Source organism: Zootoca vivipara, chromosome 8 (genome assembly GCF_963506605.1).
Source record: "Zootoca vivipara chromosome 8, rZooViv1.1, whole genome shotgun sequence".
Lineage (NCBI taxonomy): Eukaryota > Metazoa > Chordata > Lepidosauria > Squamata > Lacertidae > Zootoca > Zootoca vivipara.
This window is the reverse complement of record NC_083283.1, coordinates 33,473,407-33,491,736: the sequence shown is the minus strand read 5'-3', so window position 1 is coordinate 33,491,736 and position 18,330 is coordinate 33,473,407. Positions and strand designations below refer to the sequence as shown.

At 43.0% G+C, this 18,330-nt stretch overlaps 2 protein-coding genes across 4 annotated transcripts in view; both read right to left on the bottom strand.

Moving 5' to 3' along the window:
* ARFGEF1 (ADP ribosylation factor guanine nucleotide exchange factor 1) overlaps nucleotides 1-1,618 on the bottom strand; it is a 63,171-nt gene extending 61,553 nt beyond the window's left edge. For 2 of the 3 annotated variants that reach the window (XM_035125747.2, XM_035125749.2), the window contains exon 1: nucleotides 792-1,617. In XM_035125747.2, the coding sequence (XP_034981638.2) occupies nucleotides 792-915 (124 nt within the window). In that variant the 5' untranslated portion in view covers nucleotides 916-1,617. Of the gene's footprint in view, nucleotides 1-791 lie in introns of all 3 variants that reach the window. The other variant, XM_060277764.1, reaches the window with a different exon arrangement.
* Nucleotides 1,619-12,863: 11,245 nt separating this feature from the next.
* CPA6 (carboxypeptidase A6) overlaps nucleotides 12,864-18,330 on the bottom strand; it is a 54,311-nt gene continuing 48,844 nt past the window's right edge. Inside the window, exon 11 of the mRNA XM_035125592.2 lies at nucleotides 12,864-14,563. Coding sequence (XP_034981483.1) covers nucleotides 14,376-14,563 — 188 coding nt within the window. The 3' untranslated portion in view covers nucleotides 12,864-14,375. The remainder of the gene's footprint in view (nucleotides 14,564-18,330) is intronic.

Genomic DNA, 18,330 nt, shown 5'->3' with positions numbered 1-18,330 from the left:
GATGTATTATAAAAGACTCCTTGTACCACTGCATCCCTCCCTGCTGTCATTCTCCCTCGCTGCACAACAGCCTCTCAATTCAAAGAGCAGGCATCAATTTTAAATGTTGACAGGGTGTCACTGTCCCTGTTTTCCACCATCCGCCTCTCTTCGGCTTCCGTCCTCTCCTCCTCCTCCTCCTCCCGCTCCCTCCGCCCGCCCGTCACCTGCTCCCTCCTCCCCGGCGGCCTTGTTCTTCCAGGTCAGCTCTCTACACACCTTCTCTGCCTATTCATGCAGGGTGTGTAGGTGCGCCAAGGAGGCAGCGAAAGAGAAAATCCGTGTGTGTCAAGGCAACAGCCTGCATTTCCTTGTCAACAAAGCCAAAGCTTCCCAATAACGCACGCGCCTTCAGCTCCCCCCAGCCCCCCCAAAAAAACACCGCACGGGGGACAACTTCCCTCCTCGAGACTAACGTAACGCACCCACAAACACACGGCCTTTCATCTTCTCCCACCGCCACGTCCAAACCTCACCACAAAGGCCCGCCTCATGCATCAGCACTAGCCGCGCTCCGCCTGCTCCTCTCCCCGAAACCTGCTCCGAACAGCCGCCTTTTGTCGCCCCGCTCGGCGCACCCAGCCAGCCAGCCACTCCTCTCCCCTTCCCCAGCCAGCCTCGTCCCCACAATGACAGCTGCCCTAATCCAGCGCCAGGCCCCGGCCTGCCTTCCCTTCCCCTCTGCAGGTGCCTCGGGCTCCCTACCCTGCGCCGCCTCCTCCTCCTCTCTCCCCGCAGCTCCCCAGATTTACCTAGGGCCACCTCGCAGGCTTTGCGCAGCTGGGAATGGTGCGCCTTCTTCACCTCCTTGTCGGCCAGGATCTTCTCCAAGGCCCGGGTCAGGAACATGTTTTTTGTCTTCTTCCCCTCATACATGGGGACGCAGGGAGTGAGGGGAGAAGAGGGAGCTGGTTCGGTGCCTCTCGCCGCCTCAAGCCGGGCGGCACCCCTGGCGAGGGAGCCCCAAGCGCAGCTCCTTCCCACCTCCGGGCTGGGCTCGCTAAGGCTGGGCTCGGGCAAGAGCGGCGACTGCGGACCTCGGTCGGGGTGGGGGGGAAATGAGAACTGGCTCTCAGGAGAACGCGCAGCCCTCAGCCCCGGCTCGCCTCCGCTTCCATTAGCAGCAGCGGCGGCGGCGGCAGAGGCGGCAGTAGCAGCAATAGCAGCGGCGGCGGCAGCAGCAGCCTCCTCCTGCGCTCGCCATGTTGGAAGGAAACGACGTCAAGGCCGCCGCGGCCCGAGTGGCTGCAGAGGAGGAAGCGGCAGCGGCAGCGGAGGCTGTTTCTCCAAGACCGGGAGGAGGCGCAGCCGCAGGGAGCGAGCTACACCACCAGCAGCGCTAGCGAGGCTGAGCCGGGACAGGCGGCCTGCCCCGCGCTACAGGTGTGAGGAGGGGAGGGGCCTCGCCGCCGCCGCCTCCTGCCTAGGAGAGCAATGGGGGAAAGGGGCTGAGCGGCGCCGAGGCTGCAGACTAGAGCGCGCTCAGCCTCCCTCACAGAGTTCGTACGCGGCGGGGGCTTCTCTCTCTTTTGCCCCTGTCACTTCGGATTTCCCCTCAGACGCTTCCCGGTGGTGGGAGAGACTCCTTCCGGCTAGCCAAAGGAAGCTCGCTCCGCTCTGCTTGTTACCTCGGGTTGGAGCCCCGCCTTCTCTTCCATGCCTCCCGTCGGGCAGATATGTCTCACTGTTCGCTCTGTGGTGATGGGACAAATCGCAAGGGTTTTGTCGGCCACTGTGCATATTTCTGTGTGTGGTCGTTTGAAGATTGCATAGAAATGACACGGACTGTGAGCTCTTAACGTTTTAGAGGCAAACCAAGAAGTGGAACCTTCAAGACTATGATACAAACTTTTGTGGACTAGAGTTCTCTTTGTCAAATACAACAACATTATACTGTATACAAGAACATTTATCATATCACACACACACACACACACTTTATACAACTAATGGTGGGTTCTATTCCATAAAGAATTATGCCGCAATATGTTGGGTTTGAAGATGCCACAATATACCTTATATACGTTTGCAGTAACAGACTCACACAGCCCTGTCACCTAATTTATTACTGGAAACTAAAGCCCATTACTGTACTTCAAAGTAAGTATGGCTGGGATTGCAATCAGGGTGAATGAACAAATGGAAGTTTCTTCATGTTGTCCAGTTAAGCCACACCTAAGAAAAAAGCTGAGAGATAGCCATTAATCAGTTTACATAGCCCTAGCAACTGACTGAATTTCCTTAGGATAGCCTTTACACCATGCATGGATAACCAGACCTATCATCTGACCCTACAATTTATGTAGTGGAATGGCATTAAGAAAGTGGTAAAACCATTTTAAAAACACCTGGATGCCACATGCTCCAGACTTGTTTTCTAGCATTTTCTTTTAGCTGTGAAAGACATCAGTGAGCAGTGTGCTAGCGTACATCTTTCAATACCAAAAGTCAGAGGTTCAATACCTGGCAGGTCTTCCTGTCCCCCTTTTTGAGGGCAAAAATTGAAGAGTGAATTAATACAATTAGAATTAGAAGCAATACAGGTTAAACCAAATTATGTCATACCTGTTTTCCTACCCTACTTCTTTTCTAGTTTTTGTATACTTTGCCAAAATGCTCAGGTAGAACTACACTCTGTGGATCTGCTTCTAGGTCTCACATTTAAAAGAGAGAGGGAGAGAGAAAAGCAACCACTATTTTTACATTTTTGTCATAATATATTAGGGAGTCTATCCAGCCAAAGTACAGTGGTGCCTCGCTTAACAAACGCCCCGTAAGACAAAATTTTCGCTTAAAGAAAGGATTTTTCTAGCGGAGGTTGCCTCGCTAGACAAATTCATTTTACAAAAAATTCGTCTAGCGAATCGTGGTTTCCCATAGGAATGCATTGAAATTCAATTAATGCGTTCCAATGGGCAATTTTTTTAAAAAAAAAATTCAATGCATTCCTATGGGATTTGCTAGACATATTTTTCGTTATAAGAATAGACCCGTGGAACGAATTAAATTCGTCTAGTGAGGCACCACTGTAAAGTGCTTTAAAATTTCACTCTGAAATTTCTCTCTTTGCTGGGCCCATGCAGTTGCTAAAGTACCGTAGCTGCAGGTACATAGAAAAAGCTGTTCCTCAAATAACCTGACACATTGTCCCTGGAAACCTAGTTTAAATTACTCCACACACAATCCTCTAGCACAGATACCCATGCTCCACTCTACAGGTATTTAATGATCTTTTTGGTCTATTTGTCTTAATTCTAGACTATTCAAGTTGTGCCCATTCAAAAAGTAAAATAAAATTAATATATTGTGTATGCACTGTGAGGATTGCAATTTACACTTTTGGATAGGTAGCAATGCCAAAGAAACTTCAGTCATGCTTTAATTTTTTTTTATTAAGTAGATGACACTGCTTTTTAGTATATTTAATAAATTATATAGTATAAATACAATATAATGTAAGGCCTGAGTCATGGAAAATGTTTGTCAAAGTAAAAATAAGGAGTACCAATGTTATTAACGGCTAGCTTTTCTCTCTTTGACTGACACACTTATAATTATGAATTCTCTTAAATACTGAGATGCCTGCCTTGCCATCTAAAACTGGTGTGCCTGTGTGTGTGGCTGGCTTTTTAATTCCTTAAAGTCTGGATTGTGAAAATATCTGTCACCATTTTATAAGTCTAAAATGTCAGGGACCAATAGCAATTCTCATAAATGTTTGGCCTAAGAAAAATGAAGTGGTTAGAAGGCTCCTGGCCACTAGATGAACGTGGAGAAATTATAGGCTATAAGTGACAGGCAATCACAAATAAAAGACCTTTATAGGGGAGAAAAGTCATTTTTGGCTTGATAGCATAGTACCTTATTTCTGCAAAATGCATTGTTACTTTCCCCTGCGGTTGTCTTTTCCCTAGCAGTTGTCCCTGTGTTAACAATTCATGGCCAGGATCCAAAACAATTTGTGATGTGACTCAGGGGGTCTGCTATACTTTAAAAGAAAAGTTTTTTTTTAAATAATCCCACTAGGTCTAAAGAAATCATTGGATCAATGCCTATGGATGTTTGGCTTTGGCTATGGCCTGGAAGATGAAGCTAAAGTGAAGCTTAATACTGTTAAGACTGAAGCACTCTTCACAGGCAGTTCCCTAGACTGGAAGGGTAGGCCATGGCTTTTTTCTGGAATGGATTGCACCCCTTCTGAAGTAGCAGGTATGGGATACTTCTGGATCCGTTACTATTGCTTGAAGCTTAAGTGACTTCAGTAGTGTGACGTGCCTTCCATCAGCTTCAGTTGTGTCGCTATCTGAACAGGGATAGCCTAACTTCTGTAGCCTATGCCCTAGTAACCTCTAGGTTAGATCACTGAAATGTGTTATGTATATGGCTGCCTTTTTAAATCGTTTGGAAACTGCAGCTGGCGCAGATTTTAGTGGTCAGGTTGCTCAAGATGGTCTGACCACATGACCCCCTCTTCCTCACCGATATGTTTATCCAGGGGCAGCAGCAATTACTGAAGGAGCCGTATTAGATTCCCTAAGATGCAGCATCAATGGGAGTATGGGAGTGAATGAATAGTGGTGGCAAGTAGCAGCAATGCTGCAGCTTTAATGGCAGGACATTGGTCCATGGGGTGGGGGGACTCCAATGGCAGCAGCGTCAACACAATGAACCCTTTAATCTGTAGCCAATCTCTCTCCCTCTCATTTAAAGGAATTTAGGCAGGGCTTGTTTAGGTGTCACTGTGGTTATTTGGAAGGAAACTACTATTGATTTTTAAAAAAATACTCTGCAATTACCAACTGGTTTTGACAATGAGCTATTATATGTGGTGTATGCAGTTTTGCATATCCAGTGTTGGCAAGCTTTTTGTTTTGTTCTGATACATCTGCTGGATCTAGTCCTGCATCCTGTTACCTCAGAGGCCAACCAGATTCCTGTGGGAAGCCTGCAGTGGAGGCAGATAATTGTGGATTTTGCATTAAAATATCAAGACAATGTATCTTTACAATATATTTGCAACAGCCCTAGGCTGAGTTAATATGCATACATAAGCAGGAATTCTTGGCAATAGATTGGGGAGGGGGTGGCAGGGCCCCGATCCACGTATGGCATATCAGGCCCAGGATATTAAATTTGCCACCACTTTTGTGGCAACATGGGGGGGAGGGGAATCACCAAGAGGTATTAATACAATCATAGAATCATAGAGTTGGAAGGAACCCCAAGGGGATATTTAGTCCAGTCCCCTGCAATGCAGGAATCTCAACTAAAGCATCCAAGACAGATGGCCATACAACCTCTACTTAAAAACCTCCAAGGAAGGAGAGTCCACAACCTCCGGAAGGAGACCGTTCCACTGCTAAAAAGCTCTTACTGTCAGATTTTCCACATTTTTTTGTAACTTGAAGCCATTGGTTCAGGTCCAGTCCTCTAGAACAGGAGAAAACAAGCTGGCTCCATCTTCCCTGTGACAAGCCCATTAGATATTTGAAGATGGCTGTCTTGTCTCTTCTCAGTCCCTTTTCCAGGAGAAACATACCCAGCTCCTTCCATTGTTCTTCATAAAGCTTGGTTATCTTTGTTGCCCTCCTCTGCACACATTCCAGCTTGTCAATATCCAGGATTTGGCGCATGCGCAGAAACGCCTAATCACGACCCGCACATGCACAGATGCGGTGCTGTGGGTTGCGAACGCTGCGGGTTGCAAATGTGCCTCCCACACAGATCACGTTCGCAACCCGAGCGTCCACTGTATAGGATTCCCTAAATAGAATTCACCATTTATTCCTCATACTTTTAAAATCCTACCTCTTTATAAACAGAGGACTGAGTTTTATTAGAATAATAATAGACTTATTTAAATTAATGAACCTAAGTTAGTTGTTTCGTTTAATTTCAATGGGCCTATGCTGAGTAGGAACAACATTGGATACAACCCAAAATGCCTGTGCCCACACACCACAGTAAGATTTAAATGGTGTGTGTTGAGTTATTAGATTGCAAAATAATTTTGAATATTGAGTGGGGAATACTGGATTTTTTTACTTACTGTGCACAAAGCACATCTGAAGATTTCTGAAGCTGACGTGATGTTGCCAGGATAAAATATATGGATGTCTTGTAGAGCGGAAACTGATTAGGATGAAAATTGGAAGGTGAAAGGAAGGGGAAAACGCTGCAAATTCTGTTTGCGGGCAGGGACTCCTATGCATTTCTTTGAGGTATTTTCAACTTGATTTTAATAATTTTTTTAACAAACTAAAGTACAAAGAATTATGAAATGCTGGATGAGAATTTAGCACAGGAAATATTTTTTTACCCTTTTACTTTTTGGATTATAGTACTATGAATAACAAGGATGGTTTCAGCTGTTCATCCCCGAAGGCATTTTAATATCTTGGTAGAAAGGCTCAGATGGAGAGGTCATAAAGTCATGTGAATTAAGGTGGGAAGCAATGAGACTGGAGCAATTACCGCTTTTAACTGCCAAGAAGAGATATTTGGATCTGCATGATTTTTTCCTCCAGCAAGACCAGCTACTTATTTCCTGTCAAAAATGCAATAACGGGTATTTCAACCTTCCCATTATAACAGGTTGCATGGAAGGAATGAAGTGTTTTAAATATGAATAACACAGGAGGTGAAATTGCATGGAAACTACAATAATTCTTGTCTAAAAAGAGATAATACAGGATCACAGCAATAACTCATCCAAGCACCCGATCTATCTAATACTAACCATTTTAAAATACTTTTTGGAAAAGCTGTTTGTTTTCCTGACAATAGTGTGAAAGCTATGCAAATACTATGATCACACATTTTGCCTGGTGTTGCATCTCAGTCCTTCAGAAATACATAAGAGATTTGCAAGCATACCTGGGTGAGGATAGCTCAATCACAGTTATTTATGGGCAAGGAACTTCCCGTGTTTTTGTAATAAGTTGTATGTAAGACTGCCTTTAAAGACAGCCCCAAAGCCACAGTAAACCCAAACAGGGCTGCAAGATCACCAACTGTGACTGGGTGTTTATGTCATATTATGTCAATACTTTATCAGCTGCACTAACTCCCAGATTGTTTCTGGGAGCAGTTTACAATACTGCTTTTAATCTTTAAAACCATTAACTCATCCTTCCCCAGGTGTCCTTAGACTATAAATCCCATAATCTTTGGTCAAAGCTCATAGGAGGCCTGCCAGCAGGACCTAAGTGCAAGAGCACACTCCCCTCCTGTAGTTTGCACACGCCCTTGTAGTAACTGGTATTCAGAAGCATACTGTACTGCCTTCGACCAGGGAGCACAGCCATTATGGCTAGTAGCCACTGATAGATTTATCCTTCATTGATATGCCTAATACTTTTTTAAAGCATAGGAAAAAATCCACCTTTGGGAAGTTAAAAATTTGTTTACTTACAAAGTCTTCAAAGGTCTGGTTCATGTGCTTTCCCATACATCAGTCAGAAAAGTTGCACAGGCAGTTAAACTTACAAAGTGGAAAGAGTGGCTGTTGAGAGCCATGTGGCACAGCTGGAGCAACTAACTCAAGCCTCTTCATGCATTGATCTTCTGATGGCAGGACAATAGGCTTGATTACCTATTTCCTCCCAAATATTAGATAGAAGCAGAGAGCCAAATATATAGTAAAGGATCACAAATTAAGATTTAACCAAAAGTTAGCAAAGTCTCGATGAGTTAAAGAGTAAGGTTTCAACTCTGTATCTATTTACCTGATAGTAGCCTACCCCCACCCTGAACATCATGAGACTGATACTATTTTCTGAGTTAGGAGTTTTGCTTGCTACTGAGACCCATTTTTCTTCTCCTGATCCCAGTCTGCAGGACTTTGTAATATTGAATCTCTTTGAAAAAATAAAATACTTTTCTTCATATGTGTCCTTCCAGATAGAGTCACACATAGTCTACTACTGTTTGATATCTGCCTGTGTTATTGGAATATTCTCCAGGGATTGTGACCTTCTTGAAAACAGATGCTGCCTTGCTTCACTGACTGCGTAATCCACTGCTTTTATGAGTTGTTTTCTCATACAGAATCACTACAAACCGTTCTAGTAACACCATAGTATTGTCATCCGTTTTACGTAGGGCTTCTGTCAGCGTCAGAAATGCATCTGTGATGTCTGGATATATAATGTGTGTCCCAGAGTGACATTTTGCTTTTCCGAGCAAAGAATAAGGCCTCATCACACACATGAAGCATAGCCAACTTTTTGGCTGCATTTTGCATGGTATTTCATGTACTGCAATGTACCTGTGCATTTGCCCACATCTCAGGCCATTGGAACGTGTTGCAGGCTGGGCACAATGATGGCGGCAGTGTGGACAATTTTGTGCTGCAACCCTTCCTCCCCACCCTTCCCCCTGTGCCGAAATTACAGGGTTTGTTGCAGATCCTGGATGAAAAAGAGGCTGATAACATTGAGGGTTAAACTTGGCAATGAAAAGGAAGAGCCCAGAGTGAAGACAGCATGCTAGCCATGATGGAGGCAAATTACTCCTGAGGGTAGCCTCACAGCTGCATATTATAGCGGATTAAAGAGTGCTTTTCGTGTAACTCAAAAAAGTGTGCATGCATTATCAGGAAGCATTAGGGATCATATCAACCAAGCCATGTATCTGTGCTTTTCCGGGATAGAATGCAGACACTTGGAACAGTCGGCTTGCTTTCAGCAACTGTATGATTTGCCAATTAAGTGCTACACTTGTACCATTACATAAAACATCATACAGTACACACTGTGCAGAAATACATCTTGTTTTCGAGTGAAAGAGCCTGCGTAGGTATGTGAGAAAGTTCACATACTGTATTTAAAACAGGTTCAGGATTTTAATTCCACCGAAGGTTAAGATTTAGTATAGTGTTCAGATTTTCTCATTAGCTAACTTTTTTTGGAGGGGGTGAAAAGAAACGTAAGTGGGATGCAGCAATGGGTGATGATTTTTTTATTTTATTTTTTACCCTTTCTGACAATAGGTTCAACTCCAGCATTTAGTGATATTTCTAAGGAACAAGGCTACAAACTTCCCCATGCTATGGCCTAGCCCTATGATTCTTTATGGCGAGACAGTGGTGCCAAAATTATCAACCTCTTTTAAAAAAGGTGATAGAACTGATTATGGAAACCATCAAGGCATCTTTTTATTAGCTGCGGCCAGCAAAACTCTTGCAAGGATCTTAGCAAACTGTCTGGTAACAATATCCAAGGTGACCTTTCTTGAATCCCAAAACGGTTTTCAGCCTTCTAGTGGGACAGTGGACATGATTTTCACCGCTTGACAGCTTCAAGAAAAATGCAGAGAGCAAAACCAACCCCTGTAAAGTATATGGCATTTATTGACCTGACTAAGGCTTTCGACACTGTAAATCGTAATGCCCTGTGGACTGTCCTTCTGAAAGTTGGCTGCCCAGATAAATTTGTAAACATTATTCGGCTCCTCCATGATAATATGACAGCAACAATCGCAGATAACAATGGCTCTCAAAGTGAACCATTCACACTGGGATCAGGTGTTAAACAGGGTTGTGTTATTGCCCCAACTCTATTCATTATTTTCATTGCCATGATCCTACACTTTGTTGACGGGAAACTCCCCACCGGATTAGAAATCATATATCAAACAGATGGAAAGCTCTTCAATCTGAACAGGCTGAAAGCAAAAAGTAAGGTTACCATAATTTTCGTCATAGAGCTTCAGTATGCTGGAGGTTGACCTCCAAACCATCCTAAATATCTTTGCAGAAGCTTACGAAAAGCTTGACCTATCACTCAACATCAAAAAACCCAAAGTGCTGCACCAACAAGTACAAAATAACCCCTCTGCAGCACCAGAAATCCAACTCAGTGGTGTAACGTTGGAAAACGTTGATCACTTCTCCTACCTAGGCAGTTACCTTTCCACAAGGGCCAACATTGATGCCGAAATCCAGCATCGCCTGAGCTCTGCGAGTGCGGCTTTCTCCCGATTGAAGTGCAGTGTTTCAGGACCGGGACATTCGCAGGGAAACCAAAGTGCTTGTTTACAAAGCTATTGTACTACCAACCTTACTATATGCTTGTGAAACATGGAGCACTTATAAACGCCATCTCCAACTCCTTGAAAGATTCCATCAACGGTGTCTCCAAAATTTTTTACACATTACTTGGGAAGACAGGCAAACTAATCTCAGTGTACTGGAAGAAGCAAAGTATCAACAGTGTTGAAGCAATGATTCTTCAACATCAACTTTGTTGGACTGGTCATGTTGTGCGGATGCCTGATGATCGTCTTCCAAAGCAACTACTCTATTCCAAACTTAAAAATGGAAAGTGTAATGCTGGTGGTCAACAAAAGAGGTTTAAAGACTGTCTCAAGGCAAATCTAAAAAAAAATGTAGTATAAATACTGACAACTGGGAAACACTGGCCTGCAAGCGCTTCAGTTGGAGAACAGCCTTTACCAAAGGTGTAATGGGTTTTGAAGAAACTCGATCTCAGGACGCAAGGAAGAAACGTGCTAAGAGGAAGGCACGCTTGGCAAATCCACACCGTGATCAACTCCCGCCTGGAAACCAATGTCCCCACTGTGGAAGGACGTGTGGATCCAGAATTGGCCTCCACAGTCACTTACGGACTCATTGTTAAAATAATGTTTATGGAAGACAATCTTATTCGGCTACGAGTGATCGCCAAAGAAGAAGGAGGAGGAGGAGGTGCAAAAGTCCCAGTTCTTGGGAGCAGTTATACCCCTTTCTTTTGCACTGCAATGTCTCCATCACAGCTGCTGTCATTCACAGAGCTGTGCTAATGGTTCCTTCTCTTTTTGCATGGTCCAGGTGTATACTGAATGGGTGTTACAACAGTTCTGCTGGAGTGGGATGGAGGAGCGCAGCTGCACTTCACTTTGTTGCATATGAAGGCCCAGAAGAGGAAAACACATAACCATCCAACAACTGTAAGTCACTTCCTACAGTGGATGATATTCTGTAGGAAGGAGAAGCACGTCTCGGTTTTTAAAACCAGGCCTGTCATTTTCAACAGTGCTGGAACACCCTTTTCCAAAACAATAACATGCCGTTGAAGAGTCTTACAGTGTGTGGTGATTATCAGAAATTGTGTGCCAAATTAAGTAATAATCAAATCTGTAAATATACAGTGGAATCTCGGTTGTCGAACACTTTGGAAGCCGAACCAACAACCCAGAAGTGAATGCTTCCGTTCTCACGTTTTTCAATTTTTCCCATTGACTTTGCAGCCAGCCCTTTGATCCTCGGTTTCGAACAGTCTTCCGGAACGGATTACATTCGAAAACTGAGGTTCCACTGTATATTGATTTTAATCTGAAAATTCTGTTTCCAATTTATAGATAGACGTTATGTATGTACCTCCCCACAATTAATTCTCCCCTCACTAGAAGCAACACATTTGACATGTCTTCAACAGTTTGTTGGCATAAGAACACAGTAGCTTTGCAATACCAGCAGGCTGTATAAAGCAGTACTTATCCTTCACACACTTAACTCCAGTCATGTTTGTTCACATCTCAAAACGCAATAATCTGTGGTTAACATTTAAACCTGATGATGCTTCTGCCTGCCTTGAACACAAAATGCATTTCAGTTTAGGAATCATAATAAGCTCTAATTCATTCATAATTAAAAGCAATATATAGCCTACTTAGCAAAAGATGCACATATATTGAAATGTAACTGTTTAAAAAGGTGTTGCAGTCTACCACAGGGATAAAATGGTTTAAGCCTTGCCTCCCTTAATGCAAAGTATGTACTATAAGGCCAATAATAAATACTGTATTCTTTTAATTTACAACACACATGAGCTATCCCCACCATTGTTAATGTTGCATTTTTAATGTGCAAGGGCCCGTCCATGTACCTCAATGGGATTCTTTCAATTACTGATTTAATGTATTATTCATAAGTAGACTCCCTGATGTCTTAATGGAGGGGCAACCCATCCAATAGGTGACCTGGCATTTTTCACCCAGGGGAGATACTTTGCAAGGGACTGGAACATGAAGACAGCTGGATGGTTCTGCCTGACCGCTCAATTTCTGTCAGTCAAGAAGAATGAGGAAAAGGCCTTCTGGTCCAAACACTCATCTGCCTTTTGAATAAAAAGGTGCTGTTGCAGTGCCTCCACTCAGAATTCATTTGTGTGTGCGCGCAGTGGTTTGGTTAGCCTGCAACTCTCCATAAATTAGAGTCAAAGTTTTCCATTTTAGCTGGTTAGTAACTGATGAAAAACAAAGTATCAGGCCACACATTTCCTCCTTCTGCCCATTGAAATGCTAAAAACGGCAGCCAATATCAGAGAGAGAAAACTATCAATTTTTTTTGAGGGTTTGCTCATATAAGTCTGTTCATTTTTAAGTATCTTGTTTAAAAGGTATGTGAACACTCCTAGGTAGGGAAACTGCTGCAAATGATTACTGATGAAGAACCATTGATCTACTAGGAAGTTATTTCTTCCAAATGCACCTTGGAGAGGATATTTTAACATAAAATTATGTGCCAATTGTTTGATCAGGATTCCTCACTTGGCAAAATAATAGGGTTAAGTCCAAGTAGTGATGGTGGCCAACTTGAATGGCTAAAAGACGATTATAAAAATTAATGGAGAAGAAGGCTATCAGTGACTACATGGTAGCTAAATTAATGAGGATGTGATGTATTTTTGCAGTTTGCAATTTAATTTTGCGAGCCAATGGATTGGGAATATATGTTACAGAACGTCAAGGGTGACCATCACTTCTCTTTCAGAATCACAGCAGCAGTAATATCAGGCCATTTTAATTAAAAATGTGCTTTATTTAACAAGTTCCGGTGTTATTAAAAACAAAATATATAAAATTTCCATTTACAACTGATGTTAAAAGAAGTATCAGGGGAGCAAAGGCCTGTACAGTTGCACATTTTCACCCCAATCCAATGAAGGAGTTTCTCATGTGGAAGCTGCATCATTTTCTAGATTGGAAAGCACATCTTACTGCACATCCAAATGTGGACGTTGTCCATCTGCATTAATTCCAATTATGTATGAACTACAACTAGATTGGATCACTGTTCCACAACTCCTAAGCAATAAGGCTCACATATATTATTCTCCAGGCTAAGTGTAGGCAACCTGTGGCCCTCATCCAAATTTCAAGACGCAGAAAAATATGGGGTAGGGGGTGGGTGGGAGGAGTGGAGACTGAAAGACAAAGAGGGTGAGAAAAAAGGTGGGTAGTTGGGAGGGAAAGGAATGGCAGAAAGAGAAAATTAGTTGTCATGTCCATGTTATTCTGCCATGCACTTCTGGTATGTGACCCCCAACAAACTACCACCGAGGGAATGCAGTCCTTGTACAGTCCATTCTTGCCAACTCAGAGACGATGTGTTAATTGTTGTGGTAAGCACCACAACAATTATTTACGCTAATAACAGAGGGCCAGGGCTTGTCATAAATTAGTGATCCTGTGAGCAAGTACCGCTGGGTGGGGCCCCTCAGGCAGGTGGCAACAATTAGTCCCAAAAGTGGGAGCATGTGATGGGGCTGGCTGGTTGCCAGCATTCCCCAGCCCCTATAAATCTTTGAGTTAACCTGCGGGGGGACGGGGGGCATGTCATGTTTTAAACTTGCTATTTTATGCTCTGTAGTTGGTGGCAGAAAAGATGTCAATAAACCTGGTAACCCCTTCGGTGCCTGCGTGTGATTGATTAGTATCTTGGAGGGAGGACTCGAGAAAGCGACCCCCTCCTCGACAGGGCTTACATTTATTTTTCATACACTGTCCAAAGAAAATCACACTGGACTCCAACTCCCATCATCCCTGACCTCTGGTCATGCTAGCTGTGGCTGACAGGAGTTATAGCAGGCACCCCCAAACTGCAGCCCTCCAGATGTTTTGGACTACAATTCCCATCTTCCCCGACCACTGGTCTTGTTAGCTAGGGATCATGGGAGTTGTAGGCCAAAACATCTGGAGGGCCGCAGTTTGGGGGTGCCTGAGTTAGAGTCTCACATTTAAAGGCTACAGGTTGCCCATCTCTGCTGTACTATCAGCCCCAGCTCTTAGAATTTCTTCAACCTTGCCAACCCATACTCTTTCCAGCTCAAAACCGATGTCTACACTTGAGTGTATGATTCCATTATACACATAGCCCTGAATATGTATCACACTCTTCAACCTACATGCAATATGAATGTCATTTCCCCCCACTTTGATGATCTCCACCAGCAGGACAGATTCTAAGCTCCATTGACTTGACATTGTCTAAGTAATAAACATTTTCAATAACAGTTAAAAAGAAATACAGTTCTGGCCCTTTGCTGCAAACCCTAGTGACATTTTTTCAGCAGATGCATGGTTATATTTTTAACAGCCAGCATGGTCTCTGTGCACGTTGGTTTAATTAGGGTCTCCGGCAGTAGGAATCCAAAATGCCCCGTATCACGCAGCTCAAATGCAAAGGCATATGGGATGCCATTTTTGTATGCCCAATCCATAGAACTGCCAGAACTCACATCTGGAAAAAGGAAGAGGAAGGGAAAAAAAAAGCAATTTTAAGTGATGTGTATGAAAGAACATGCTAGTTCCACAAGTTTATATTCTAAGTTGTTTTTCTAAGCAACTCCAAAGGCGCTGAATGTCCTCAAATCCAGAGATGCCGAAGAGGAAGAAGCTTTGCGAGTTGGACTAAAAGCAGTTTCATCAGCTCCCTTTCATCTGATTCTGTAGATGTATGTAGTACAGTGAAAATACCTATATTGCAGGTGGGGCAAAAGGGAGTCCTTCACCTTGCTGCACTATACAGTATCTGGTTTGTAATTGAGTTCAAACTCCTGACTACCAAGGCAATTTTGTGCTGGCAGATCTGGTTCTATCAGCTTGTAGCGACCTGAGACAGTCGTCCCATCTTCATCCATTTCTATGCTGCTTCGTAGCACTGCATGATGCTCGAGTGGCCCATTTGACAGGACTGGCAAATTTTAGGCTTAGTAACCGCATCAACTTGACCACTTCTCCACTGCTGCAATGACTCAAGAGGACCAGGGTTGAAGTAATTAATTTTAACTCTAAAGAAGATCAACATATTATACAATGGAAAACAAAATAGCACGGATAACATTCTCTACTTCCTCCTTTCACAAAGGTTTCAATTTGCCTTGTGTGTAAGACAATACATGGAAGTTTATTTTCTAAGATCAGGCTCAATCCTATGCATGTCTAGTCAGATTTAAATCCTACTGAGTTTGATGAAACTTACTGCCAGCTAGGAATGGATAAACATGTCACTTTCAGTTTCTCATCTTTCCAGCCTTAGCTTCAGTTCTCCACATCTCCATTTCATGGAAATCGATCAGCATTTTTCTGTGAATTTCCCTTACTATACACATTTTATATTCAGTTTTGCACACTATACGCATATTTGCAATGCAGTTTCCCCATATGCATTCCAGCATGCTATTTCCACTAATATATGCATTTATATGCAGATTTTAGTATATTTTTGTACACATTACTTGGCTGGAGAACTGCACTGAAAATTCGGATAACTGCAAATTTCAATAGCCTTCTATATGTTTTCAACAATGTATGTTTTATCTGTTCTAATTTTTGTGTTCCACATTGAGTCCCAGTTTTGAGCAAAAGTATAATAAAAATAATAATAAGTATTATTAGAACAACAATAACAACAACAAATTTTGAAGAATGGATATGGTTTACATAGAGTTTTGAAAAGTGTAAATTAGGTAAGATCATCTTTTTTATTAAAGATTTTCTTGATTTACAAAGATATATGCAATGTCTCTCGTAACATTAGGTAAGATCAGGCATCCCCAAACTTCGGCCCTCCAGATGTTTTGGACTACAATTCCCATCTTCCCTGACCACTGGTCCTGTTAGCTATGGATCATGGGAATTGTAGGCCAAAACATCTGGAGGGCTGCAGTTTGGGGATGCCTGGGTAAGATCATCTTTAAGCGTCAACTGTATCAAATCCCCCACTTCCTACTCCCAGGTAAATATGTACAGAACGCCAGCCTTAATCATAACATTTCTCAAGAATGTTAATCCCTGTCGCGAGCTGCACTCAGCTTGCTGTGGGCTAGAAGGAAAAAAGAACAAGCTACCTCCCACATTTCCACTGGTGCTGAGTGAGTGAAGGTGCAATTCTTATTTGTTGTGCTTTCCCACACTGAACTACTGAATTAAACAAGGGTTGAATGGCGCAAACTGCGACTAACTACAAGCCGAGCACTCCCACTATAGTCTCCATTAACTATAACAATATCTTTTAAAAATATATATTTTTAAAAAACTTAAAAACCTGACATGTCATGGCAGTTGCTGTGTGGCTGAAAACAGCATGAGGAAGTATGCTGTTAGAAGTTGGGGCAAGGCGGGGGATGCTTAACCAAATGTCCAGTTGGTATTAAAAAACAGAAATGACTGCAATCCTATACCCACTTACCTGGCAGTAAGCCCCCTGAACTCAGTGGGAGTTACTTATGGGTAGATGTTTATAGGATTGTGGTGTTGGTTGCCTTAGGGAATGAAGTGTCCTGTTAATACTTTGTCTAGGACACCGGTGGCAACCTGTGGCCTTACGGATATTGTTACACTCTTAATTCTCATCAACCCCAAGCCAACAGTCAGGGAATTGCAGCCCAGTGGCATCTAAAGGGCCACAGATGCCCTAGTCCTTGGGCTATGTTCATACCACTTTTCCTTTTATACCACTTTTCATTTTATACCACTAAATTTTCAGTAGATTGAAGAAAAGCATTTATTTCTCTCTGCATTCGTTCTTCCAAACTTTTAGATCAGAACAAACTAAACGAGTGAAGCATGTATTCCTTTGCTATATAAAGCTGCTGGATTTCTTTTGTCTGTCAGAGTTGTCTGGAGACTTCCATTCAGGCTCTGACAGTTATTGAAAATTCAGGCTTTAAACATCCCAAACTCCGCTGGGAAGAAGATGAATTTTTAATATTCTGTAAAATATTTCCCTATTGAAGATATTTTACTTTGTTTTTTTTATCGTCTTCAAAATGATTGTGACCTAAACCCAGAATTCAAAAAGAACATAACTCAGAGTCAGGGTGAATTCTCAGTACATCAATATTCTCTACAAATATGTGATAAGAGACAAGCTCAAAATACATATGCCCTGATCAGCAAAAGAGATCCGTGCAAGGAAGCATTGTGTTCCTGTAACCGACCCACATTCAGATATGTGTCTGGATGCCCATCCACACTGTGGTCCTCATTCAGACACCACTGAATGGGCTGAATGTCCCTTTTGATGAATAGGAATTCAACTTGCACCATCAACTGCAAGTTGACTAGTTGCCCATAACTTGAGCTTGATTGAAAGCTCCATTTGAATAATCACAAACTTCATTTATTATGTCAGTTGTTTCTCAGTGTCCTCTAAAGATCCTCCTATATTGTCTCCAAGAGGCAGATTGGTGGGTTTTTTTTGCCAGGCTTAGACTCCACTGCTACAATTATTAGTACATCAAGAAGATCTGGGCTACATAGGTAGGCTTCTTAAATCCCACTTCAGTCATTGGATGGGACCCAAAGCATTGCATGCCGAGTTCTGCTCTCCCGTGAGAGCTTTTCAGCTTTCCTTTCCAGGGACAATCTCCATTCTTACTGAAACGTCCATCCAAGGTCCTGTGGGCATCCCATGGGGTACAAGGGTCTGGCACATAAAGGGCATATTGCTCCCTCCACTGGACATGCATGGAAGTGTTTTTGCTTGTGCACAAGACATGTGTCAGACTAGCATCTAAATATTGTTATGGGTTTGCGGGGTCAAGATCTCCCTAAATTCTTAGATTTAGTAAATGTTACGAATAAGTTGGTGCTTGCAGCATTAAGGTAAGCTGCCAGACTGCTGAATCCTGTAGTGTCAAAAAGACAGTTCAAACCAGTTTTCCATGCTCAGGAAGTCCTTGGGAGAAGAAGGGTCATCAGCAAGAAACAAAGAGAGCAAAATACGGTACTGGGCCATAAAGAACAATTGTCAATGTAAATACTGCCAGACAGCAGAGAGTGAGTAGCAGAGGCAAAGGCCAATGGTAGCAGACAATGCCCAAGTTTAGGGTTTCAGCTCTGAATGACTTAGGCTGGGGGGAGGTCCTTGAAGCCAGTTGGCAGCAAGAAGGGGAAGGAGGGGCAGAACTCCATGTAAGTTGGAGGTGACAGGTTGGGACCAAGAGACACAGAGGATGACTTTTTGTCGTCCTTTGAATCCAAAGCTGCCCTTAAGAGGGAAGC